Below are 25,538 nucleotides of genomic sequence, written 5' to 3' on the forward strand. Positions count from 1 at the left end.
GAGGCGGAGCTGTCGCGGGCAGCCGCCTCACAGCGATGGCGGCCGAGCAGGGCCGGCGGCGGCGGCGGCGGCAGCGGCTCCGGCCGGACACGGCAGTGGTGGCGGTAGCGGCGGGCGGCGGGGGCCTGTGACCGGGAGCCGCCCCGGACCCGGGCACCATGAGCCAAGGCCCCCCCCCAGGGGAGAGCAGCGAGCCCGAGGCCAAGGTCCTCCACACGAAGCGGCTTTACCGGTGAGGGGCCGGGGCGTGCGTGCGGCCGCCGGGGGAAGTGGGCGCCGCGGGGGCGGGGCCGCGGCGGGCGGGGCCGGGGTGCGGGGGGGCGCGGGAGGGCGCGTCCGGGCGGCGAGCGGGGTGGGCGCGGGGCCCGGCGGGGGCCGAGGCCGGGGGGCGCACGTGGAGGCGGCCCCTGGCCCGGAGCCTGGGGCGGGCTCCGAGCTCTGCGGGCGGCGGCGGCGAGGGTGGGGTCGCGGGCGGGGAGCACCCGGAAGGGAGCGGCGCTCCGAACCCCGCGGGACGCGACGGAGGCGAGCGCCCCGGCCTGCGGTCCGGAGAGCCCGGGGCTCCGTGTGACCTTGGGCCTCGCCGTCCGCACCCTGGAGAGGACGGGCTTGGGTCGGGTGCGCCCTGAAGTCCCTCCGGCTCCCGTCTTGCGGAGTTTGAATGAAAAGAGAGGCCGAAGACGAGCTGCGTCGGCCTGGAGGGGCCCCGAAGGGCCGAGTCCCGAGTGTTCCTAGGTCACGGAGCCCATTTCAGGGCACCTGGGCCCCCCTGATCGCGAGCCCTGCTCCCGCCCAGCTTCCTGACTACAGCCCCTTGCCAGGCAGCGTCCATCCCCAGTTTCTGGTTCCCGCGGCGCCTCTCGCCCTCCGCAGGTCCTGGCGGCCGCCCCCGTCCCCCTGCGGAGGCCGCTGTGCGCTCTTCCCACACGGGGTCGAGGATTTTTTCTTTCGGGGCGGGGGGTGCAGCTGGAACGTGGTTTCTAGAACTGGGGCAGAATGGGGTGAAGCGTGAGGCGAGGTTGGGGTTGCTGCTGTCTAGTAGAGGGTGAGGTTCGCAGAACAGGGGCCCTCGGAGCGGCGGCCCGTCTCGGCCGGCCGCCGCTCAGCAGTGCGGGGCTCGGGAGCGTGTTCTTTCCCTCCCGGCCCTGGGCGTCCTGCCTTTCTGGCCTTTGTAAGTCAGAGGCACAGGGGAGCATAGGCTGCTCCAAAAATAGCAAAGTGATCCAGTGCGGCAGCCCCCAGCCGCCTCAGGGCGGGTGAGGAGCCGGCTGAGGGTGACACGGGGGCCGCGTCACGCTCCCGAATGTCAGCGCTGTCCCTCGAGCGTGGGCCCTGCCTGCGAGATCCCGCACCGGTCTCCAGCTCTCAGCGACGGCCTGGTCATCCTGATCCTTCGCGGCCTCGCTCTCCCTCAGCCCGCCCCAGTACCTCACGGGACCCACAGGGTGATGTGGGCGCACGTGTGGCTTACGTGCGCACGAGCGTGCCCGTGCCTGTGTTCCTGGCTTTGAGCAGGGTGGAGACAGAGGCAGCAGAGGGTCGCAGTGGTGACTGTTGGAAGGAACCGGGGAAGGGAGGTCTGCTTCCTCTGCCGCACGTAAATGTGTTGTGAGATTCGAAACTGTCACTCTGAGCGTCAGTAAATTTGGGAAATTCCCACCGTCTGTTTATAGACGGAGATTCTGAAATGTTTTAGGAAAAGAGAAGGCAGCCGTCGAGGGGATGCTGGAAGGGCCACAAACACCAGTTAATTAATTAGGCTGATTAACTATTTTTAAAAAGTCGTTTTTCGGGGTGCCCGCTGGCTCAGGAGCGCATGCAGCTCTTGATCTTAGGGTCACGCCTTCAAGTCCTGTGTCGGGTATAGAGATTACTTGAGAAAGAAAGAAGGAAAGAAAGAAGAGAATCTGCAATTAGAACTTTCCAGAGTAACGGTTGGTAAGCTTTCCTGGATTGGGAACTAAGGAGAGCTGTGGAGCCGGTCCATGAAGACATGTGCACATGCTCCTGAGGTCTGTCCGTGGCACGAAGTTGGAAGGCCCTGCCCTGGGGAGCTGAGGGGGCCTAGAATAAAGTCAGTGATGGCCATCTGACAGCCCTGGCATGGAGGGCCAGGCTGGCTAAAAGGGCTGCCTCCCATCTGTAGGCGGCCCAGAAGGCATTTGCAGGAATGCTGAGCTCTGAAGATTGCCTGTGAGGAGGCCTGGAGTCCTCTCCCACCCGCTCCTCTGGGTGCTGGCGGCCACTTTGCCCTGGGCAGGGCAGCCTCTGTTGGCGTCCCACCTGCGCCACCGCAGGGAGCCAGCCTGCCGTGGCCCACTCGACCCAGCCCAGAGGCCCACGTCTCAGTGTTCTGAAACAGTCACCAAACCCTCCCTTTCTTGTGTGCCCAGAGCTGTTCTGAGTGTCCCTGTTTCCCCAGCTCTACCTGCCTTCCTCTGGGTTTTCCCCTTCTAGAGATGACACGTCCCTCTGGCACTTCTCAGCCATCCATGGTGGCGTTTCAGTGGCCTTTTCTCGTGGTGTCTGGCGTCTCCTCTTGGCCTTACGACAAGAAGGATAGAAGCTAATACTTGCTGAGTCTGCACGTATGAGGCACCGTCATGAGCGCTTCACGTATTCGCTAATTTAATCCTCGCGCAGTGGGGCGTGATGGTGCTTCCATCGTGTAGATGGGAGAACTGGGACCCGAGGAGGTTAGCTCCCCCGCCCGGCACCCAGAGCCCGGCACAGCAAGCGAGGAATGGAGGAGACCTTGCGGCGACGCAGTGCAGCGCCCCCGTTCTTCCGTACCCCACTAATTCAGAAATAGAAATTTATGCTAGGAAGGCCTTTCCTTTGTGTCAGGGACAGTAAGTCCTTGGACAGTGATTAACTCGAGTCCCGTTACTTGTTGAGCGGCTGCCGTGAGCCAGGGCCTCAGGCAGGTTCTTTCAGTTCATCCTCACAGTCTCCTGTGGTGGCTGCCGTGCCTGTCCCCGTTTTTATGGACAGGGAAACTGAAGCTCGGAGAGCTTAATTTGCCCAACATTACAGATGTAGACACAGCCAGGGTCAGAGCCTGCATTTCCTGTTGGCGTCCCAGCACAGGCTCTTTCCATTAAGAGAATCCAGCTTTTCCTGTCACAGGGCTTCTCTGCTTTGACCCCTTGGACACTTGGGGCAAGACATGTATTGTGGTGGGCTGTCCCGTGTATCGTGGGGTCTCTGGCAGCACCCACTGTAAGCCAGTAGCAGCTCCTCTGCCCACCAAGCTCCGCCGCAATTAGTGACAGAACTGTCCCCCAGGGCAGAGGGCTATTCTTGGGGTGCATGGTGGCTGTTCGTCTGGTTTTGTACAGCGTAGCCTGCAGCCTTCCCGTTTCCCTGCCCCTAATTCTGTAGCTTCTCCTCTAGGATCAGTGCCCCCCGCCCCAGCCTGCCTGGACCTATGCAGGGCTCAGGGCTCTCTGCCTGTGCTTCCCTCCAGGGCCGTGGTGGAGGCTGTGCATCGACTTGACCTCATCCTTTGCAACAAAACCGCTTATCAGGAGGTGTTCAAACCAGAGAACATTAGCCTGAGGAACAAGTAAGCCGGAGACTCTCAACGACAGAGCCTTAAGCTTTCTCTGCCTTTCTCCCCCGAAACCCTGTTGCACACAGACGCGTGTTCTGTCTTACCTCCTGAGCTCATGGTAGGGTAACGGGCTGAGAACTCTGGCCTTCCTGAGAGAGGACGTGGGGACCCCTCACTGTCTCCGCAGCTTCTTCCTCTAGCGGCCTGGTGCCGCTGGACGGCACTGAGTTGGGGGAACCGGCCATGCTACCAAGTGGCGGGAAAGAAAGATGGGGTTAAAAGGCAGGAAAAAAGGAGAGAAGTGTGCGGGGCGCAGAGAGGATTATTAAAGTTCTTACCGCTCCCGCCTCTATCCTTGGGGGTTTCCACTGCTTTCCAGGACTGCTGTTTTTCCCGGGTCCTGCAGACTGACCCTGGACGTCCCTTGGGAGGCATGGGGATTGGTGGGTCGGGGCGTGGCACATGCCTCCCTGCCCGAGGATGGTCAGCCTCCCGTGCCGCCCTGTGCCCTCAGGCTGCGCGAGCTGTGCGTCAAGCTTATGTTCCTGCACCCAGTGGACTATGGGAGGAAGGCCGAGGAGCTGCTTTGGAGGAAGGTGTACTATGAAGTTATTCAGCTCATCAAGACTCACAAGACGGTAAGGGGAGGGCCCAGGTTTCGAGAAGAAAGGTGTCTGAAGAGGGACGCTGAGAACGGAAGGGACAGCTGGGAGGGGGGGCCAGGACACGGTTGGAGGCAGAGGAACCACGGGAAAGAGGCAGGAAGGAGGGAGGGGTCCGATGAAATTAGGCTTGGCCGGGGGGCCTCCTCCCAGACGGGAAGATGAGAGGTGGATCTGAGGGTGTGGGGTGACCCGTGAGTGAAGGGCATGTGGGCGAAGTTCCAGAGCCAAGAATCCAAGTTCGGTTCCTGGTGAGAGGCCTGGGGTCAGGGAGGGAAGAGCCCTGTGAGCTCACGGCTTAGCAGTCCCTGCGCTTCCCCGCCGTCCAGCACATCCACAGCCGGAGCGCCTTGGAGTGTGCCTACCGGACGCACTTGGTCGCTGGGATCGGCTTCTACCAGCATCTGCTTCTCTATATCCAGTCCCACTACCAGCTGGAACTTCAGTGCTGCATCGACTGGACCCACGTCACCGACCCCCTCATAGGTCAGTGACATCTGACAGGTGGGCTGGGGAGCGAGTGTAGGGGCCGCCGCATCTGGCCTTCTTACTCTTCTGGGTTCTGTAGCTGGTGACCTGGCCAGGCACAGAGGATTCTAGCCAGACCTGCAGACGGTCCGTGGATTTCGGGTTTCTCTAAACAAGCGTGCGAGGTTGGGTGAAGACCTGGAGGAAAGAGAGAGGTGTCTGTTGGTCGGGGGTGCAGACGAGGCGGTGTCTGAAGGACGGCCCCGATGATTGCGAGCAGGCCCGTCCCTGGAGGGTGGAAGTTACAGCGCTTGTTTTCTTCTTGCCCTTGAGTTTGCTCAGCACTGTATGTGTGTGTTCTTTTTTAACTTAACTAATTAATTATTTATTTTCATAATCTGTACAACCAACGTGGGGCTTCAACTCACGACCCCAAGATCAGGAGCCTCCCACTCCCCTGACTGAGCTGGCCGGGCGCCCCCAGCACTGTTTCTTTTAACTTCAGAAATTGTTTCCTAGCTTTTTTGTGCTTATTGAAAGTGTTAGAAATGTTTACAGACGGTCCTTCAAGATCTCGCCGGGAGGTTAGGTGTCACGGATAGGTAGGCGTGGCTGCCCGAGGGGCCGCGACTGTGCTCCACCTCATTCCCTCCGTGGCCAGAGTCCAACTCTGGCCGCTCACGCTCCTTCCCTCCTCCTGCCTGTGCCCCTGCCCTGGCCAGACGCTGTCTGTGTCAGCTGGGGGCATTCTCCTTCAGAAGCCCAGCACTGCATCTGGTGCATTTACAAAACATTTAAAAACAACGAGGTAACCTAAGACCGCCCTCCTAGACACCATAGCAGATGGCCGGAGGGGTCCAGAGCCCCTGCAGTGAAGAGCCTTCACTTCTGAGGCTACGTTTCCTGAACTCAGTTTTTCTCCTCATTGATGTGCTCGCGCGACCGGCTGACTGAGGAGGCCTGCAGAACGTACTAGGAAGGGCTTCTCGGGGCGGGTCTCGTAGCCAGCAGCGTGGCAACCTGGTGATGTGGACAGAGGGGACCAGCTCGAGCCAGTCTGCCTTTCAAGTCCTGGCTCTGCCACTCACCAGTGTGTGACGCCCTTCTTGACTGCCCGGTGGGAACAGTGGAAGTCACCCTCTCCAGAGGTTGCCGTGGGACCCGTTGACACCAAACAGGACTGAGACCAACCAGTGCCTGATACGTGGGGAAGCTGCCCCCCAGAGAGCTCGAGCTCTCTGAACTGAGAAGGGGGAGCTGAGAGCCCAGCACATTGGCTCCGGCCACGCCAGTCCTCGGGCACGGCAGGCTCACCTGTCTCCTGCATGGGCAGACTCCCCAGTAGGTGGCCTTCTCCATAGGCCTCCTCCCCCCGGAAGCCTGGGGCACCTGCCTTGGCCTCTTGTACATTTCATTCTTCCCAGCAGGTTTCCCGTCTGTACCCAGACCTTTGCTCCTTAACGTGGGAAGCTTCTACCCAAGGCACCCAGGACTGACTTGACACTTGGCCTTCCCCTCTTCTTCCTTTCTAGAAGCCTTCCTATGATGACCTTTCACGTTGCCCTTCCCCAGCAAACTGTCCTGACCTGAGGACCCTTGCCCATCTCCTCCAGTTCCTTGCCGTCCTGTGAATGATCCCTACCTGCAAGCCTCTGTCTCCCCACCTGGTCCTGGATGCATGTCTTCCCTGCCCCTAACACAGGGTTTCAGGACGAGCTTCGGATTCTTGATCTCCTTCCCCACCTAGGAAAGATGTTTCCCATTAGGTAGAGGGCCGGGGAAGGGGCCTCTGAGTGTCCCTTTCTGTCTTTCTCAGGATGCAAGAAGCCAGTGTCTGCGTCGGGGAAGGAGATGGACTGGGCACAGATGGCGTGCCACCGGTGTCTCGTGTACCTGGGGGATTTGTGTAAGAACTGGCACTCGTTGGGGCAACAGTTTGGGCTGCAGGACAGGCGGGAAGCTGCTTCCGTTGGTACCAGCTTGTGTGTGGCGGGAGAGCAGGAGTCGTCGTCTGCGGTCTGTAACTAACATGTCCCCTCGTCCCTGCTCCTCCGTGAGCCAGAAGGGACCAGTGACTCTGGAAGAAGGAAATAAACTGAGAGAGTCTGGGTGGTAACTCAGGTTCAGTAGTGGGTTAGGAAGATTTTTTTAGTTGGATGTTTTTCTCCTTTGGGGTATGTTTTTTTCTGTTTTTGCTCTACTCCTAGAGGAATTGAAGTTCAGCCTCCTGGAGGGTTTCCCTGCCTGGCAAACGTTCCTAGAATGGAGGAGTACTCTCTTGCCTGCTGGGCCCTGGGCCTCTAGTTCTGGTAGCTGAAGGTTCCTCATTAGGCTATTAGATGCATTACTTTTTGTCCCCTGAGGCTTTTCCTCCCTGCCCCGCACACTCCTGGCCCCCTCATGGGCCCTTTGTGCAGAGAGAGCAGCGGCTTTGCGTTAGACTGGCCGAATGTCCTCAGTAACGTCTTCCTGCAGGATCAAACAGCTGTATTCCATGACCCACTGCTGGAGGTCGTCCCGAGCAGTTACGGCTGCGGTGGGTGCCCGGGTCCCCTTCCGTTGGAAGGAGATAAACAAGAGCCTGTTTACAAACACTAAACATGGGACGCCTGGGTGGCTCAGTTGGTTGGACGACTGCCTTTGGCTCGGGTCATGATCCTGGAGTCCCGGGATCGAGTCCCGCATCGGGCTCCCAGCTCCATGGGGAGTCTGCTTCTCTCTCTGCCCTTCTCCTCGCTCATGCTCTCTCTCACTGTTTCTCTCTCAAGTAAATAAATAAAATCTTACAAAAAAAAACAAAAAAAAAAACAAACACTAAACATGACCCACACCCTGAAGCTCCCAGCAGGGAAGAGAGAGTTGAACGACGGGCAGAGTTAAGGTTATGCCCGAGGCCCAACAGTCAGCCTCATAGCTCAGGTGTCTTCCTCCCGGGGTCTTCCTGCAGGTCCACAGAGTGACTCCAGGACGAGGGGAGGTTTTTCTGGAACACAGCAGCATCATGTTTCCTTCCTTCTGTCTCCTGCAGCGCGTTATCAGAATGAATTAGCTGGCGTAGACACCGAGCTGCTAGCCGAGAGATTTTACTACCAAGCCTTGTCAGTAGCTCCCCAGATTGGTAAGTGGCGTCCGACTCAGGCCTCCCTAACCGGCAGCAGTTTTCAGCAGGAAGACGACATTGAGAGGGCAGGCAGGCCGCACTGGCTTCGCTGGGTCCTCTTGTGCTCGGTCCCGTCACACTTTGCCTTGGTTGTGCATTCTCCCTCTTGAACACAGGCTTGAGAGAAATGCAGATTCTTTTTTTTTTTTTAAGATTTTTAAAATTTATTTGACAGAGATCACAGGTAGGCAGAGAGACAAGCAGAGAGAGAGGAGGAAGCAGGCCCCCTGCTGAGCAGAGAGCCTGACGCCGGGCTTGATCCCAGGACCCTGAGATCATGACCTGAGCCGAAGGCAGAGGCTTAACCCACTGAGCCCCCCAGGCGCCCCGAGAGAAATGCAGATTCTTTATCTAAAAAGGAGGGAGGCAGAGGGGAAGGGAGAGAAGGCTCCCTTATCTCTGAGGCCTCTGCAGAGAGAGGACCCTTGAGGGACAGCGGGAGCAGGGGGAATGCTCCATTGCACGGAGAGGTGGGGATTTGCTTGCAGGAGGAGAGCTGAGGGTGAGAAACAGAGCTGGGGAGGAGCAGAGGGCTCCGTGGGTTTCCAGCGACCCTAGAGTTGCCACAGCTGCCGCTGACGGAATGGCACCCGGTGGTGCTGATCCCTGGCAGGCGAAGCCGGAAATGAGTGTCCAGTCAGTCCCCCGGGGAAATAGGATTGGCCACTCCTCCCCGGGGATGCTGGTGTCCTCTACAGACCCAGGCCTCCTCCTCCTCACGAGCCCATGAGTTTCCCGGTGCTCAGCAGTGCTGGGTCATGGCGGCAGGGGAATGTCCTGGCACAGACCACATGACTTCTGTCTCCCTCCAGGGATGCCCTTCAACCAGCTGGGCACGCTCGCAGGTGGCAAGTACTACAATGTGGAGGCCATGTACTGCTACCTGCGCTGGTGAGTACTGCCCGCGGGCCTCGTGTCCCAACCGCTGCTGCTTCGCTCCCCCGCCTTTTCCTAGCTCCTGCTTGTCGCGGATCCGCCTGGATTGGAACGCGCTCAGGCAGCCGGCAGAGCTGCCCACCGTCTGCTGGGAAGTGCAGGATGGCTGTCTTGGGGGAGGAAGTCCGCGGGGTGTGGTAGGCAGAATGGGGTCAGGGTAGCGGCTGTGCAGAACAGCACAACCGTCGGCCTTTGGTGTCTGAGTGACCACGGCGACAGTGTGGGAGGGCCCGCTGAACCGCAGGGTGGCCACTGCTTCCCCAGTGCTGACGCGCCCTCAGAGTAAGGAGCCTCGGCTTTAGGATGGCTGAGCCGAGTGGGCTTAGGTCGCCCGAGTCGCCAGAGCCGAGTGGACGTGTGTCTGATAGGTTGCTGGGTGCCCCAGTGAGGTAACGGTCAGGAATAAACCGCCTGGGCCCCAGCGGCAGCTGCCTTGTTGGGGCCGATGGCTCCATGAGAAGCCAGACGTTCCAGAAGATGCTGCTGTGAACTAGGCTTCCAAGCAAGAGGGAGCTGGTTCTTCGTAAGCGTGTGGGCCGCGTGCGGAAGTGTGAAGTGAGCGTCTCCCTTCTCATTCCTTGTGCTGTGATTGTGGTTCATTTGGTCCAGGAAACCTTTCTCCTTGAATCAGCACAGTGTCTGCTCTTGGGGCGCCTGCCCCCTGTCCAGGGCCGACATTCCGGCCCCCGTGGCTGCTGTTCTTAAATACAGGTGACCAGGTTCGTGGGCTTCCGTTGCCTCCTCCCCAGTCCTCTCGTACCTTTCCGGGAATGCCCCCTTACTGGTCCTTGGTCCCTCATCACCCTCGTGACCGTGATTGCGAGTGATCACTTCCAGAGAGAGCCTGGCATGTCCAGGTTTGGGAGGTGCCCGTGGGGGCCCTGCCTTGCTGTGGTAAAGCACTCACGTCTCCCGTTCCTGGGTGAGGCATCTGGGTGGGGCCTGGTCAGGCCATTCTTTGCCCCCAGTGGCCTTTTCTAGGATCAGTCACTGGTATTCAGCAGCCCTGGGGGCTGCTCTGTCTGGAGCAAGGCTCTTCTGGACCCTTCCCACTCTGTGTGGTTTCTCTTCTTGGGAGAGATGGATTTCGTACATTGGTGGCTCAAGGCTCCGGACATTGGATTGTGACCCATGACATTTGGAAATAGAACCTGCCCGTCTCTTAGGGCCTGGAAACTGGCAGTCATCTGTGTGGCATTCTGGTGGTCAGAGCAGCTGCTCTGCATCGTCCTCTCCCCCATCCCCGGTTTAAGGCGAGGACGCACAGAGCCCACTTGTGGACGGAAGGAGTGTCTGTGACTTTGTGACTACCTCTTATTCACCAGTAACACATATTTCTTCTTTTCTGTCCCTTGCTTCCTATGATAAAAATACATTAAAAACAGCCCAGTGCCCTGTTGGTGTTGTGGGTGCTGCCGTGAGGCACGCTGGGCTAGGAACCGCCGCACTGGCTCGGGTCCCTGCTCGTCCCAGCTCTGCATGCATGTGCATACATGTGGGCAGCATGTGCTGGGCCTGGCCTGTGGCGGGCTTCTCTGCACACTCTCGCCTCCGAACCAGTGTTTGAGCACAGGAGCTGTGTGTGCACACACGTGTGTGCGCCGGCTTGTTAGCTGCCGCTTGTCGTTACGTGCTCTGTGCTGCCCTATTTCAGGGACTGTCCCTGACAGAGTGGGAGCAATTATTGTGCTTACGGAGGGAGCGAAGGTCTTCCGTTCACTGTGTTGTCCGAAGTTGTGTCTGTGTAATTTATCTGGAACGGCGGCCTAGCCCTGAGTCTGTACACAGAAAGGGAGCCTGGGGGCAGCGTGCGTTTGCTCCAAGTACTGTTCCCCAGAGCGCCGTGCCTGCCGGGGCCGCACAGTGCACTCTGTGTCTGCTTCAGCATCCAGTCGGAGGTGTCCTTCGAGGGGGCCTATGGGAATCTCAAGCGGCTGTACGACAAGGCGGCCAAAATGTACCACCAGCTGAAGAAGTGCGAGACTCGGAAACTCTCTCCCAGCAAGAAGCGGTGAGTAGGACCCGTGGGGCTGGGGCGGTGGGACTGGAGGGCCTCTGGGGCATTTGCCATTTCCCTGGGGCGCCTCTTCTTCCAGGTGTAAAGACATCAAGAGGTTGCTGGTGAACTTCATGTACCTGCAGAGCCTCTTGCAGCCCAGGAGCGGGTGAGCGCCAGCGGACGGGCCCTTGACCTGCATCCCGTGAGCCCCCTCCCGCCCGGGCCAGCTCTCTGCAGTTCCCACCGGGCCCCGCAGCTCGTCTTGCCTGCCCTGGGCCCCATCGCTGACCTCCTTGTCGCCCCTGTCCTTCTGCAGCCCGGTGGACTCGGAGCTGACGTCGCTCTGCCAGTCAGTCCTGGAGGACTTCAACCTCTGCCTCTTCTACCTGCCCTCGTCCCCCGGCCTCAGCCTGGCCAGCGAGGGCGAGGAGGACTACGAGGGCGGCTATGCTTTCGTCCCGGACCTCCTCGTCTTTCAGATGGTCATCATCTGTCTCATGGGCGTGCACAGCTTGAAGAGAGCAGGTGACCCCCGCGCCCTGCCTGCCCCCTCCGCCCCGCCCCTACCCGGCTTCCTCCCCGGGCTGCCCGCCGCGCCTGCCTCACTGCTGGGCCGGGGACCCCTCCGCTGAAGGAGCTTCTGGTGAAGGAATGAAGGCAACAGCCCGTCCATACTGTGCCCCCACCTCAGGCCCCTCCCGCAAACACACTGTTGGTCACAACCCGGACCAACAGGAGGGACAGGGTAGTTAGCCGATGATCCAGACAGAATTCCAATTTTGTTTTCGGGAGCGGTTGGGCAGTTGCGCAGACCTTCCTGGGAGCGGCACACATGGAGCAAAGTCGGGAGGAAAAGGGAGGCGGGCCTGGGTGTGTGGGGGCTTGGGATGTGGGGAGCCCGCCTGAAGGCGTCCGAGCCAGGGCAGATGGCACGGGCCCACAGGATATGCTTGCCCGAGGACGCACACGGTGAGCCAGCACGTCCTGGGCGGCATAATCACGCAGAGACCTCAGAAATCCTTTTTTCTTAGAAGAAGCTTTGAGAAGTAGTTTGGTCCTAGGAAGGAGGAGAGCAGGTGAGATGGGGCTGGAGCTCATGGCGCCTGCCCCTCCTCAGAGCCCTGGGCCGCTCATGCCCAGCTTTCCCGGCTTTAGGGTCCAAGCAGTACAGCGCAGCCATTGCCTTCACGCTGGCTCTCTTCTCGCACCTCGTCAACCATGTCAACATACGGCTGCAGGCGGAGCTGGAGGAGGGCGAGAACGCCGGGCCTGCATTCCAGAGCGACGGCACAGGTGCAGGCGTGGGGGTGGGGCTGGTCCAGAGCGAAGGCACAGGTGCAGGCGTGGGGGTGGGGCTGGTCCAGAGTGACGGCACAGGTGCAGGCGTGGGGGTGGGGCTGGTCCAGAGCGACGGCACAGGTGCAGGCGTGGCCGTGGGGCTGGTCCAGAGCGACGGCACAGGTGCAGGTGCGGGGGGGCTGGTCCAGAGCGACGGCACAGGTGCGGGTTTGGGGGGTTGGTCCAGAGTGACGACACAGGTGCAGGCTGGGGGGGCTGGTCCAGAGCGACGGCACAGGTGTAGGTGGGGGAGGGAGCGTGCACATGGGCAGGTCAGGCTGGTGTGCGGTGACGGGGAAGGGGAGCACATGGGGGGCTCGGGAGGTGGTGAATTGCTCCAGTTTGCCCCCAGGCCCCACCTGACTGTCTTCTTGGCACAGATGAGCCCTTGGAGAAGGAAGAGGTGCCAGGCCCCGAGCCCCCTCCCGCAGCACCTCCAGCGGGTGAGGTCAGAAAGAGCAGGAAATTTTCCCGTCTCTCCTGCCTCCGCCGCCGCCGCCACCCACCCAAAGCAGGAGATGACAGTGACCTGAGCGAAGGCTTTGAATCGGACTCCAGCCACGACTCTGCCAGGGCCAGCGAGGGCTCGGACAGTGGCTCTGACAAGAGTCTCGAAGGTGGGGGAACGGCCTTTGATGCCGAGACAGACTCAGAAATGAACAGCCAGGAGTCCCGGTCAGACCTGGAAGACATGGAGGACGAGGAGGGGACACGGTCCCCAGTCCCAGAGCCTGCTCGGCCCAGGTCAGAGGCTCCCGAGTCTCTCAATGGCCCCCTGGGCCCCAGTGAGGCTAGCATTGCCAGCAACCTGCAAGCCATGTCCACCCAGATGTTCCAGACCAAGCGCTGTTTCCGACTGGCCCCCACCTTCAGCAACCTGCTCCTCCAGCCCCCGGCCGAAGCTCACGCCATGGCCAGCTGCAGGCCCTGCGTCAACGGAGATGCGGACAAGCCCTCAGAGCCAGGTATCTGGGCCTCTGTTCCCGCCACTCTGGTCCGTACTTCCCACCACCCCCCGAGGGAGGCGGCTTGCCTGTCGGTGCAGGTGCCCCCCCTGCCCCCCCTCGCTGCATCCGTGTGCTCCCTCCGGTCCGGTCCGGTCTGGTCCAGCAGTGTCGTCCTCAGAGTCCCCACTGCTGCTTGCAGTCTGCCCCTTCTCCCACACCGCCATTGCCCCTGGCCCTTGTCCCACCAGGGACCTCTGTCTCGGGGATCTTACCTGCACAGGACGCACAATGCCTGCTCTCTGCTGGGCGCCGGGCTGGCCTGTCGTCGGGTGCTTTGTTGAACTTGCACAGCAGCCTCGTGCAGGACGAGTTCTCCTCCCTCTTCTGAGTGCTGCCCTCACCTGGTGCTTGGCTCCTTCTTACTTGCCGTCTGATTTTCCCTCAGAAATCACGGGGTCTGGCATTCTTCTGAGGCTAGGGGAGAGTTCCTCCCTGCGGTTCCTGTAACCTCTGCCCCGCCACAGCTTCCAGGCCTTTCCCACTCAGACGTCCTTGTCTGTTGGCTTGTCTGGGTCCCCAACGAGACTGTGAGCCTCCTGGGGGCAGGGCACCGTGGGTATGGTCTGTCCTTGGATCATCCGTTCCTAACACCGAGCCTGCACGAGGTGGGACGCAGGAAACGCTGCAGGGATGAAATGCTCAGAAGCCCGGGTGCAGGGGTGGGGCCCGGGAAAGTGCTGGGGGGGCAGGGTTGTCCTTTTTTTTTTTTTTTTTTTTTTAAATTTAGCCCAAGCAGACTGCTGAGTGTGGGGCCTCGCACAGAGCTCGGCTTCACAGACCCTGAGATTGGGACCTGAGCCGAGCCCAGGAGTCAGACACGTAGCAGAGGGAGCCCCCAGGCGCCTCGGGCTGTCGTTGAATTCTGTCTGCCTTTTCTCCCTCCCCAGCGGCTGCCTTCTGGTTGCCCGCTGTGCGTCGTAGCAGGGAGTAGGCCGTTTATAAACACCGGTTGAGGAAATAGCTGTAGATCCCTCACAAGTTAGCTTGAGACCGAAAGAACCATATTTTGTTTTATTTGTTTATTTAAGAACCATATTTTGTTTTACTCGTTTATTTAAGAACCATATTTTGTTTTATTTGTTTATTTTTCAGTGGGCTCCACGCCCAGTGTGGAGCCCAGCACAGGGCCTGAACTCCTGACCCTGAGTTAAGACCTGAGCTGACACCCAAGAGTCAGACACTGAACCGACTGAGCCAGCCGGGGCCCCAGGAAGAAACCGTTCTTGTTTTTCTTTCTTTCTTTCTTTCTTTTTTTTTTTTTTTTTAAAGATATTTATTTATTTATTTATTTGACAGAGAGAAATCACAAGTAGGCAGAGAGGCAGGCAGAGAGCGAGGAGGAAGCAGGCTCCCCGCTGAGCAGAGAGCCCGATGCGGGACGCGATCCCAGGACCTGAGATCATGACCTGAGCCGAATGCAGCAGCTCAACCCACTGAGCCACCCAGGCGCCCTTTGTTTTTCTTTTTAAGATTTTATTTGTCAGAGAGAGAGAGTAAGCACAGGCAGGGGGAGTGGCAGGCAGAGGGAAAGGGAGACGCAGACTCCCCACTGAGCAGGGAGCCTGACTCGGGGCTCAACTCGGGGGCCCAGGGATCATGCCTGAGCTGGAGGCAGACCCTCTGCTGACTGAGCCCCCCCAGGTGGCTCAGCAAGGGTGGAGGCACCAGTTTCTCAGCTTAAGAGCATCCAGCTGGTGGGCGTGGAAAGATGCAGGGGTGCGTGGTGAGTTCCCCATCTTCCACATCAGCACTCCGCCCTGGGGTGCGGGCAGGGCGGGCCCTGGCCTGGAGCTGAAGCCTGAGGCTGTGTTCTGGCCGCTCATCCTGGCTCCCCGTCCCCCACCCCAGCCTCCGAGGAGGGCTCCGAGTCGGAAGGCAGCGAGTCCAGCGGGCGCTCCTGTCGGAACGAGCGCAGCGTCCAGGAGAAGCTGCAAGTCCTGGCGGCTGAAGGCCTGCTTCCCGCCGTGAAGGTCTTCCTGGACTGGCTGCGGGCCAACCCTGACCTCATCGTCGTGTGTGCGCAGGTGCGGCTCTCCGGGGCGGTGGAGGAGCTCCGCCGTGGGGGGTGCTGGGGGGCCCCTCCGCGGGTTCCATCACGGCAGACGTTAGGCACCTGCTTCGGGTGGGCCGTTACGCTTTCTATAGGGGCAGGGTTAGACGTGACCTCTGCCCTCCAGGAGCCTGTGGCCCCGGGCCGGGACCCGGAGTCTCTGCACAGGGAAAGCGAAAGCTGCTTGTTGCACTTTGGGCCCTCGTGCTGCGGGGCACGCCCGGCCTCAGGACTGGGGTCAGTGAGGGCCGGCCTCAAGCCCCGTCCCGGCGTCCAGAGGGAGGAGTGGTGCCTGGGAGACAGGCCCCGGGGGCGGCAGGACCGCCAGACAGGGTGGAGGCGCTGGGGCAGGGGAGCTGTGGAGGTAGTGGCTTCAGGCCCGGGCTGTGGAGGCGGGCGCTGGGGGGTGGGGCGGTGGGGGCAGGGGGTGCCTTCTTAGGGTCTGTCTGTCTCGAACCTGGAGGGCCGCACAGTTTTTGTCCAGTGTTGCTTTATCCCAGGGGCACATCTGCCCTGCTGTGGAGGACCCCTCCCCTGCGGGTCGCCCTGTTCTCAGAGGAGAGCTGGGGTTAGGGCCAGGCACACCCTTGGGCGTGTGCTCATGTGTGCTGGTGGCGAGTTACTCACTCCCCTGTAGTCATCGGGAGGTGTGCTAAGGCTGGGGGTGTGGGGGTCCCGTCCCCACACAGGTATTCCAGGATGGGCGCGTGGAGGGCAGAACGGTGGGGAGAAGCCGCCTCCGGCGCTCGGGTTTCTCCCCACTCCCAGAGCCCAGTGTCCTTCCGTGGCCTCAAACCTTCTCCCCACGGTCTTGCTGCTGGTGATGAAGTTCAGCCAGGCCCGTGGGCCCCCTTCATGTCTCGTGAGATTGGCTCCCTGTTTCCCAGGTCTCCCAGGACTCCCCCGCCCCCTCCCCCTCGGCCTCTTTTGTTGATTTTTCTATCAGATCGCTCTAGGTCTGTGCCCATAGCCAGCACCCCCCCCGCGTCCTCCTGCCCCACCGAAGGCTTCCCTTCTTCCCAGAGCTCTCAGAGTCTGTGGAATCGCCTGTCTGTGTTGCTGAACCTGTTGCCAGCTGCTGGCGAGCTCCGGGAGTCTGGTGAGTGAGTGCCCAGCACTGCCCCTGCTCTCCCTCTCCCTCGTGGCCCCACAAAGCCCAGCCCCCTCCCTGGTAACCCAGCCTGGGGGGAAGGAGGCTGATGGGGCTGTGTCCGGCCATCCCGGCACACAGCGGCCATTGTGGTCTCTGCGTCTCTGGTTTCTTCAACACTGCCCTGCTGTGGGCAGGTGGCCTGGTTGGCGAGGCAGGGTGCTCCCCGGGGAAGGCTGTGGGGTGGACAGGAGCAGAGAGAGGCAGGCCTGGGAGCCAGCTCCGGTCACCGAGAGTCCTCCTGGGCCTCCAGAGCTCATCCCCTCTTGCCACGTTCGAGCTGCGTGTGTGCTCCGGTTCCCAGCTCGGGCCTCAGCTGAGAGGGTGCATGTCCTCCTTGAGAGCCCTCCTCAGGTCCACGCTGGGCTCGGGGAGCCTTTCGGGTCAGAGCACACTGCTCCTGTGCCTGCCCTGCTCCTCCAGCCCCACCGGTCCTGTGGGACGGCCCTGCACGTCCATCTCCCTGCTCTCCAGGGGGAAGGGCCATGTCCCTCAGGGGGCTCCCACAGGGCAGCTGGTCTCACGCGGCTTCTCCCCAGGCCTGGCCCTGTGTCCTGAGGTCCAAGACCTTCTTGAAGGTTGTGAACTGCCTGACCTGCCCTCCAGCCCGCTGCTCCCAGAGGACACAGCCCTTCGTAACCTGCCGCCTCTCCGGGCGGCCCATCGACGCTTTAACTTTGACGCGGATCGGCCCCTGCTTAGCGCCTTGGAGGAGGTGGGGACGGCGTTTCTGACACCGGTAGCTCTGTTCAGCCAGCCCCGCAGTAAAGCCGGTGGCCCTCCCGTCCCGACGGACAGGGTCCTCAGGGCTGGGCTTGGCATGCTTCCTTCGTGAGCCGCCGGGCTTGCCTCCTTCCCGGGGGATGCTTGTGGGTGTCCTTCCGTGGCCTGCCTCCACCGTGTCCGGCTTTTGCAGAGTGTGGAATGGGGGGCTGTTAGGGCTTAGGAGCTGTTCTCAGGCTCTTTTCCGCTCTGGGGCCGGCATCCTGTGAGCTGGACAGGAAGCCGTCAGAGAGAGCTGGAAGGGGCAGCGCTGCCTGACCGGCCACCCGTGTGTCTGCGTCCCTCTGCGGGTTGCCTGGGGACTGCCCGGTAAGCCGAGCAGACAGGCACCCAGCACCCTCGCCGGCACACAGGGGCCTTTTGGTTCCTCCTCTCCAGCCAGAGGGCCTGGGCTTTCGTCTGTTTCATGTTTTAGGGTTTTAGAGAGGATTCTTGTTTGAGGGGGAAGAACCGTTTTCCTAACCAAAAGAAGAGGCTGGAACTGTTGGTCTCGCTTTGTCCCCTCGTTTTTGCACTCGAGGAGGGAGGTGGCGGGAGTGCCCAGGTGCCCCAACGCCCAGCCCGCTGTGCTGCCTTTTCTGTCTCCGCCTGGGTCCTGCTTAGCCAGTTCTGCCTGGAGTCCCCTTTTCTGGCAGCCCAAAGCTCTGGGTCTCGGGGCTCCCCTCTCCACCGGCCTTTCCAGGGAGCCCCTGCCCCTGCTGCGGGGGGGCCGGGGGGCGGTGCCTGGGGGCCCTGCCGCGCCTGACCAGCTCCCTCGTCCCCGCAGTCGGTGGTGCGCACCTGCTGCATCCGCAGCTTCGGGCATTTCGTGGCCCGCCTGCAAGGCAGCGTTCTGCAGTTCAGCGCGGAGGCCGGCATCTTCGTCAGCATCGCGCAGTCGGAGCGGGAGGGCGTGCTGCAGCAGGCGCAGGCGCAGTTCCGCATGGTGAGCCTCGGTCCTGGGGGGCGGGGCTGCACGGAAGAGCGAGGGGACGGGGGCGCCGGGGGTGCGGGGCTGCGGGGTGGGGCCTCCCCCCGTGGGCCTGCAGACGGGGGCAGCACAGGAAAGGAGCAGTGCTTTCAGTAGAGGCAGCCTGGCCCCCGTCTGTGTCCAGACTGCCTGGGCTGGAGGCCCGTCCCTGTCCCCTCCTGTCTGAGCTCCCTGCTAGGTTCCCCCATGGGTTCCCTGGCCCCAGGGGTGCTGGCCTCTCGGGGTTGTTGTGACGTCAGAACGAGCTTGCGTCTCGGGCATGTGCTCGCGGGCGCCCCTGGCGCTTCCTCTCTTGGGGATGAGGACTGGGGGTGGGGGGAGTGGCCAGATCCTTCCCTACAGGACCCCCAGAAAGTAGGAGGTGGCCGGGGTTAACCTCTTCTCCATTCAGAACCTGGTCCCCAGACGTTGACTGAGAGTCAGCTCCGTGCCAGGCCAATCTGTTCTGTAGACCCTGGGTTCGCGGCAGTGAGCGAGCAAGGAAGGTCGTTTGCTCTCGGTGGCCTGATGCTGGGGAGCAGGGTCTGGGCTCTGCGCTGGGGCCTGCATGGCTGAGCACACTGTCCCCCCCGGGCTGGATGGCAGCCCGTTTTGGGGGGCAGCGGGGGAGGTCTGGCACTGAAGCATGGCCCACGTGTCTCTGCAAACCTTGAGGTTCTTCGTCCGAGGCCTGTCCCCTCCTCCCAAGCTGCAGGCCTCCCCACCTCTGAGCATCCGCTTCGCGCGGACAGCGTGCGTGGTTGGGAAGGGGCACAGGCGCACCAGGAACTCCCTTCTTCGTGGTCTTAAAAGCAAGCTCCTTTTGTTGAAAAGCAAACCTGTCGTGTTCTGTAGAGGAAAACACGCAATTACAAAGACATTCACGGGGAAACCACACAGCTTTAAAAATACTAGTTTTTGCAGGCATTTCCTTTAGCTTGAAGCTCCAAGACTCCCATCGCAGGGACGGAGCCGCTGAGAGCCCCTCGCGGTTGGTGCTGGACCCCAAGGTCCTGTCGCCTGCTGGGGCTGCCCCCAGCACTGCAGAGTGGCCCATGTCCTCCCCAAGGGTGCATCCCTCAGCAGCAGCGTGCCCTCCCCGTACTGACATCTGCCAGCGCATACTGAGAGCTTTCCGTGTGCCGAGCCAACGTAGCCCGGGACAGCGCGATCAGCCCTGGGCGCAGCTCCGTGAGGGGCGCTTACCCTCTCCTGCGCCCCATGACGGGACACAGAGCCACAGAAGAGGGACTGTCTGTGGCAAAGCCAGGGCTCTGCCATTGGGCAGACCAGCTCTTCTGAGCTGCTGTGGCTGCAGCATTTGCCTGGGTGAGGCAGGCCGAGGTCCCCTGAGGACGGCCGAGGCCCATATCTTGGAGTCGCTGGCCTGACGATGCCAGAGGCCGAGGTCGGCGCAGCTCTCCTCTTCCTGGACCCAGATGGAGGTCCCTTCTCTCCCCTCGGCGGAGCGGACCTCGCAGTTCAACTCCAGCCTGAAAGGCTGTTCCCCGGGCTGGATTCTGCAGTGCCAGCACTGCCCGGCCTCGCCAGTCTGTCGGCACGGCCCCTCCCTCTCTCTGTCCTGTGCCCAGGTGTCCCCAAGGGGCCATTTTGTCATGTGGTCCTCTGGAGGGGGGTAGGCGCATCTCGCACAACCATCGTGTAACTGTCACAGCTGAGGTGCTGGGATGGGCGCAGTACTGTTAGCCCAGACTTTCCTCCGATGTCACTGGATTCTCCACTGACGTCTGTTTTCTTTGTTGTTTTTCTAATGATTTTATTTATCTGAGAACAAGCAAGCAAGAAAGACAGAGACAGCACAGGCAGGGGGAGCGGTGGGCAGAGGGAGAAGCAGGCTTCCTGCCAAGCAGGGAGCCTGATGCGGGCTCGATCCCGGGACCCTGAGATCATGACCGGAGCCGAAGGCAGCCACCGCCGGTGCCCCAGATGTGCTCCCACATGACATTGGGTTGTGTGTGTCCTTGGTCGGCTCTGGGCTGTGGCGGTTTCTCAGTCTTCCCGTTCTTGACCTTGACACTTCTGAGGAGTGTCTGTCAGTTGGTCTGTAGCGCGCCCTCAGTCTGGCTCTGTCCAGACAAATCGTGGCCACGCGTTCTCGCGGTGGACGCGGTTGTACAGGTTACTGCTGTAGAGCATTGTTCTGGGGACGTCCCTTCACCCATCGAAGGGCCTTCGGTGCCGTGCCCCCTGCCGCCCATCCTTTGTCTCATCTTTAGACCACGTAGGGAGATTGGGCTTCATCCCCGGAAGACAAAGGGGACCGTCAGAGGCCTCGGGGCCCAGCAGCTGGTGTCTGGGTGCCGGCGGGGAAGGTGGCTGGGGCGGAGGCAGGGGCCGGGGAGGAAGAGGTGGGAGGAACCAGCTTAGACGGAGGTCCCACAGCGGAGGTGAAGGGGAACAGAGGTGTGAGTGGTTTTTCGGACATGTGGTCAGCAGGACAGGAAGGCGATGACTTGGGGAGCAGAGAGAGGGACCAGTCACAGCCCAGCTCAGCCTCCTGGCTTACACAGCGGCTGCTTTCCCAAGTCGGGGACCGCCAGAAGGGGAGCAGCAGGTTTGGAAGAAGTTGGCAAGTGGTTGGCGATCGTGGTGTGCGCGCGCCGCGCAGAGCAGAGGGCAGAGCTGGCGGCCGCCGTGCTGCTGGGCACTGTGTGTGTGGCCCCCGCGCGCAGCTGTTGCTCCGTGGCCCGGGTGCCTGGGCTGGCGAGAGCTGCGGTGCGGGTCCCAGAAGCCCTTCTCTGCCAGGGCAGTGGTCTGTCTCCTGAGCCTCCCTCTCTCTCACTTAGTGGGGGCGAGAGAGCTGACCTCACATGATGCCTTCCCGTCTCTGACGCGGGAGCTCCTCTCGGATAATCTGTGAGAGCTCTTGATCACTGGGGAAAGGACTGTGGCCCCAGCTCTCGGTCCCAAGCTTAGCGCGCGTTTCGCCTTGTAGGCGCAGGAGGAAGCCCGTCGGAACAGGCTGATGAGAGACATGGCCCAGCTGCGGCTTCAGGTAGGCGGTTGGGACCCAGCGGCGGCCGCTCTGCATCTGCTCATTGGCCGGACCCCGCGGGCAGATGGTGCCCAGCCGCTGCCCCCTTGCTCTGCCCCCAGCGCCTGTTCTCCCCCGCACCCCCGCTGTTCCAGTGTGGCGCCCGGCCCTAGAGCTCTGCTCTGTCTGCCCCCGACCTCGCGCACCGGCTGCCACCCGAAGCAGGTTGTCTCCCAGACTGCCTTCTCCGGCTCTCTCCTCGCTGGGCCTCGGTGGGCCCTTTCTGCCTTCTCTGTTCGCTTTTCCTTCTCTTTCTCTTTGCCTTTCCTTCTTCTGCCTCCTTTTCTTCCAAGGCCTTGGTGCAAGGAGCCCCCCCGTCCGCCTTGGCAGCAGGGGACACCCCACGAGAGCCCCCTTGGGTTCCATCCTTCACGCCCGTGCAGCCACACCTACTCTGCCCTCTCTCCCCAGCTCGAGGTCTCTCAGCTGGAAGGGAGCCTGCAGCAGCCCAAGGCCCAGTCAGCAATGTCTCCCTACCTCGTCCCTGACACCCAGGCCCTCTGCCACCACCTCCCGGTCATCCGCCAGCTGGCCGCCAGCGGCCGCTTCATTGTCATCATCCCGAGGACAGGTAGGTGTACTGGGGACGGGGGCAGGGTGTGGTTAAGAGAGACTTGGGGCTTGCAGTCGAGAAGCACTCACGGAGGCCCAGTTTGTACACGGTGGCCTCGGTCAGGTCCTGCCGTCTTTCTAAAGCTCGGTCACTTCGTCTGTGGAACGTATGTGACAATCTGTTAAATGCTGACTCACGAGACGGTTGGGAGAAATGAGAAAGACCCAAGCGCACGCACTTGGTAGACCGTGAGCTCTGCTGATCGGAGAAGGTCCTATTTTGGAAGAGCCCTGGGAGCCACCGAGGAGCCCGGGTCCCTGCTTCTACTGCTGCGGGTGCTGGGGTTCCCTGCGAGCTCACCTGTTCCGCCTCCCCCCCAATCCACCAGTGATCGATGGCCTGGACTTGCTGAAGAAGGAGCACCCAGGGGCCCGGGACGGTATCCGGTACCTGGAGGCGGAGTTTAAGAAAGGAAACAGGTGAGTGTGGGCCTCACCAGGCGTCTCCTGAGCCCTGGGTCCCCGTAGGTGAGAGACACACTTGCAGTCCCTGCGCACTGCTGCGGGGAGGGAGGCAGGCGGGGGGAGGGGACAGAGATAAAATGACAAGTCAGGGTCTCAGCTGTGGATGCGGGGTGGGGGGGCCTGTTGTCAGAGCACCAGGCTGTCGTCTCTGTCTCTGGGCAGACGGGAGGTGAGCGTCGTCAGGGAGCTGGGGCAGCACCCCCACACACACACCCCCACCCCTCCGGCTCCCAGCTGCCGCTGTGGGGTCGGTCCGCGATCAGGGCTTCTGGGGTGGGAGTGCCTTCACCTGCGCAGCCAGGCGGGGACTGCTGAGCCCCGCTCAGGCCCTCCCTTTGGGGCTCCAGGCTGGGAGAGCCACGGGCGGTGGGTGCAGCAGAGGGACAAGCTGGCTCCGGCGCCCCGGCGTCCCGGCGGCATCTGCCCCTGCCCGGCCAGGAAGCCACACAAAGCCTGCTTGTTTGGACCCTGTCTCCAGAAGCCCTGACTTGAAAAGCATCTGCTGCTCCTCCCTTCCCAGCTCCTCCCCCGGGAGGAACCAAGGGACCGATGTTATCGGGAGGAAAAGCGAGCCCAGCTGGGGTGTGTGGGGGGGCGGCCAGGAAGCTCCTTAGAAATGGCTCCAAACAGAGCCCTGATGGGAGCGAGGTGCCCCTCCCCTCCCCTGGGACACAGGGAGGTGCTTTAGGGGAGGTGCCCTGCCTCCTCTGACCCCCTCCCCCTGCTGCAGGTACATTCGCTGCCAGAAAGAGGTGGGGAAGAGCTTCGAGCGGCACAAGCTGAAGCGGCAGGACGCGGACGCCTGGTAAACGCCGGCCCCGCCTCGCTGCTCTCCCCACCTCTCGGGCTGGACGGTGCTGCCGCGGCTGGTGGGACCAGCCTGGGGCCTTGCTTAACCCGCCAGGGCCTCCTGTGCGTGTCCCGCGGGAGGGAGAAGTAGCCCCAGCCCCACAGCCCCTTGGTGTCCCTGCTTGGTGTCCCTTTACCCAGTCCCCATGGGACACTCTCTAGAACCACTGTCCCTCTCTGCCTGGTTTCTCCTGCGTGTGCTCCTGCTGCCCTCCCCAGTCCCCAGCTTCTGGGGCTGCTGGTACGTGGGCTGCCCTCACACTCTGGCTTGGCTTGCCTCCTCTTCCTCCCTACCAGGACCCTATATAAGATCCTGGACAGCTGCAAACAGCTGACTCTGGCCCAGGGGGCGGGTGAGGAGGACCCCAGCGGCATGGTGACCATCATCACAGGCCTTCCGCTGGACAACCCCAGTGTGCTCTCAGGCCCTATGCAGGTCGGTCCGCCAGGCAGCAGGATGGGGGTGAGCGGGGGGAGGTGCCCGGGCCGACGTCCTCCTCAGACCACTCCATGCGCTTGCTTGTCGCTTGCACCATCCTTCAGGCAGCCCTGCAGGCCGCTGCACACGCCAGTGTGGACATCAAGAATGTTCTGGACTTGTACAAGCAGTGGAAGGAGATTGGTTGAGACGGACCCCACGCCCTACAGTGGGGCTGCGTCCAGATCTCTCCTGCCCTCCCTGGCAGCCAGGACCACCACCTGTAGTCACCCCAGCACACGCAGACGCACACGCACGCAGGAAGGGAGCCCAGCCGCGCAGGCCCCAGGGAGGGCCCGGGAGCGCAGGCAGGGCCCGGAGCCGGCCGAGAGGGCGGCCTCCCTGTCGCCAAGATGACGTCGGGAACGCGAGGGCGGTGCCGGGAGCAGGAGAGGCCTGGGGGCCCCAGCCGGCCCTTCTGCCTCAGCCCACCGCTGTCCCTGGGGGCAGGGGCAGGCGTGGGCGTCTGCGCTCCATCGGAGAGCTTTGTGGACCTCTGAGGGGAAGGGCCAGCAGGAGGGTCCGTCTTCTCACTCAGGATGCCCGGTGATTGGCGCCGGGAGTCCGCACCCTCTGGCGCGGGGCGGGGGAGAATTGGGTAACACCAGACACGTGGGTAGTTCCCTGCGGACCCTTCCTCTCCTGGAGGACCGCCCGTCCTCTCCCTTTGTGCGGGCAAGGCAGCTCTGGAGCCTTGGGGACTCTTCCAGAAGAGGGGCCCGGAGCTGCCAGCACCAAGAGGAGGGCCAGGGCTCGCCCCCTCCTGCTGCGGGGGCCGCGCACCCAGCCGCCCCACTTCTGCTTCCGCTCTGCGTTTGCCTGGCTTCCAGGGCCCTGAGCAGGTCACCCTGTCTGTCGGCAGTCTGGCCCGCAGGCCAGGGAGGGTCCCTGGGGCCCCCAGCCCCACAGTGGTGGCGCCCGCGTGGGGGCAGAGTGTGATGCCAGGAAGAGGAGAGGGGAGCCGTGGGAGGCCGGGAGAGGCCTGCGTGGAGATGGGCGGCAGGAGGGAGAGGCCCTTAGAGCTGCCCGGCCAGGGGCTGCTGGCCCGCTGGGGCGGAGCATGGGGTTCACTTGCGCGCAGCGAGGGCCGAGGTGAACGTGGGAGCCGGGATCGGGAATCGCTCAGGGCAGCGGGCTTTGCAGCGGGCACAGGCTGTCCGGAAGGCTCTGGCCAGGAATGCTTTGGCCCCTTGCCCTGGGGCTGGCCAGGAGCTCGGCCAGGGGTGGGGGGTGCCGGGGGTCTTGGCTCTGCGCCCCCCACCCCAGCGCTAGCCTAGCTTCCCGGGCTGTTCTCAGAGGAAAGCAGGCTTCTTGCCTCCTTCCTCTAAGACAGCACACCTGGGACAACCTGGGGCAGCGGGGTCACCCCCCTCCCAGTCCCTGGCAAAGACTGAGACTAAAGCGTCACTTAATAAAGACCCCTCGAAGCCCAACCCCGTCTCCTGGTGCCATTGTGTCTGGTTGTATTGGGATGTTGGCACTTTCTTCCTGGCGTTTGCAGAAAGTTTCTTCGAGGTGAACCCCTGAAAGCAAGAACCCAGCAACCCAGGGATGATTTTGTGGAAGACTCCGTCAAGTTCCGTGGCCCTGTGAGCGGCTCGTGGCTTTGCAGGGGTGCTGGCGGGAGCTCCAGCAAGGACAGCTCCGGTGGGGCGGGCGATGCGTGGCCTCCCGCTGGGTCCCATGAGCAGGGCTGAAGCTCTTCCACGGGGGCGGGGGGCGTGCGTGGGGGCCCGGACACCAGCCTCTGGGGCCTCAGCCCTTGGCCCCCAGCAAGGACTGGAGCGGCTGGTGTGTCTGGGGATAAACAGGAATGGCGGTTCCCTTGTGGTGCAGCCCCATTTCCTGGAGGCGTTCGCTCTGGACTCTGCCCAGCACCGAGGCTCAGTGAGAGGTGCTTTCTGAGGTCACAAGTCAGGATTTGGGTTCCCGAGCCCAGGCGTCCCCCTGCCCCCACCGCCCTGCTCATGGCAGAACCTGGACCCCTGGTGCGCCCCCTGGTCTGAGGAGGGTGCCATGCC

The 25,538-nt window shown here is 62.1% G+C and overlaps 1 protein-coding gene across 1 annotated transcript; it reads left to right on the forward strand.

Moving 5' to 3' along the window:
* The first annotated feature begins 14 nt into the window (after positions 1-14).
* Positions 15-24,950, forward strand: SMG5 (SMG5 nonsense mediated mRNA decay factor). Its single transcript, XM_032318881.1, has 22 exons — positions 15-232; positions 3,470-3,568; positions 4,071-4,194; positions 4,548-4,704; positions 6,503-6,592; positions 7,715-7,804; positions 8,659-8,737; positions 10,668-10,793; positions 10,879-10,947; positions 11,098-11,306; positions 11,937-12,074; positions 12,500-13,084; positions 14,975-15,150; positions 16,200-16,275; positions 16,866-17,041; positions 17,876-18,034; positions 21,015-21,074; positions 21,525-21,684; positions 22,055-22,145; positions 22,921-22,995; positions 23,337-23,475; positions 23,583-24,950. Exons 1-22 carry the CDS (start codon positions 159-161, stop codon positions 23,664-23,666), a joined length of 3,036 nt encoding a protein of 1,011 aa, XP_032174772.1. The 5' UTR covers positions 15-158; the 3' UTR covers positions 23,667-24,950.
* The last annotated feature ends 588 nt before the right edge of the window (positions 24,951-25,538 follow it).

Source organism: Mustela erminea, chromosome 17 (genome assembly GCF_009829155.1).
Source record: "Mustela erminea isolate mMusErm1 chromosome 17, mMusErm1.Pri, whole genome shotgun sequence".
NCBI lineage: Eukaryota > Metazoa > Chordata > Mammalia > Carnivora > Mustelidae > Mustela > Mustela erminea.

Coding starts and splice junctions, on each gene's coding strand:
- SMG5 (XM_032318881.1), top strand. CDS start 159: ATGAGCCAAGGCCCCCCCCCAGGGGAGAGCAGCGAGCCCGAGGCCAAG. Junction 3,569..4,070: donor AACATTAGCCTGAGGAACAA/GTAAGCCGGAGA, acceptor CTGTGCCCTCAG/GCTGCGCGAGCTGTGCGTCA. Junction 13,085..14,974: donor GGACAAGCCCTCAGAGCCAG/GTATCTGGGCCT, acceptor CCCCCACCCCAG/CCTCCGAGGAGGGCTCCGAG.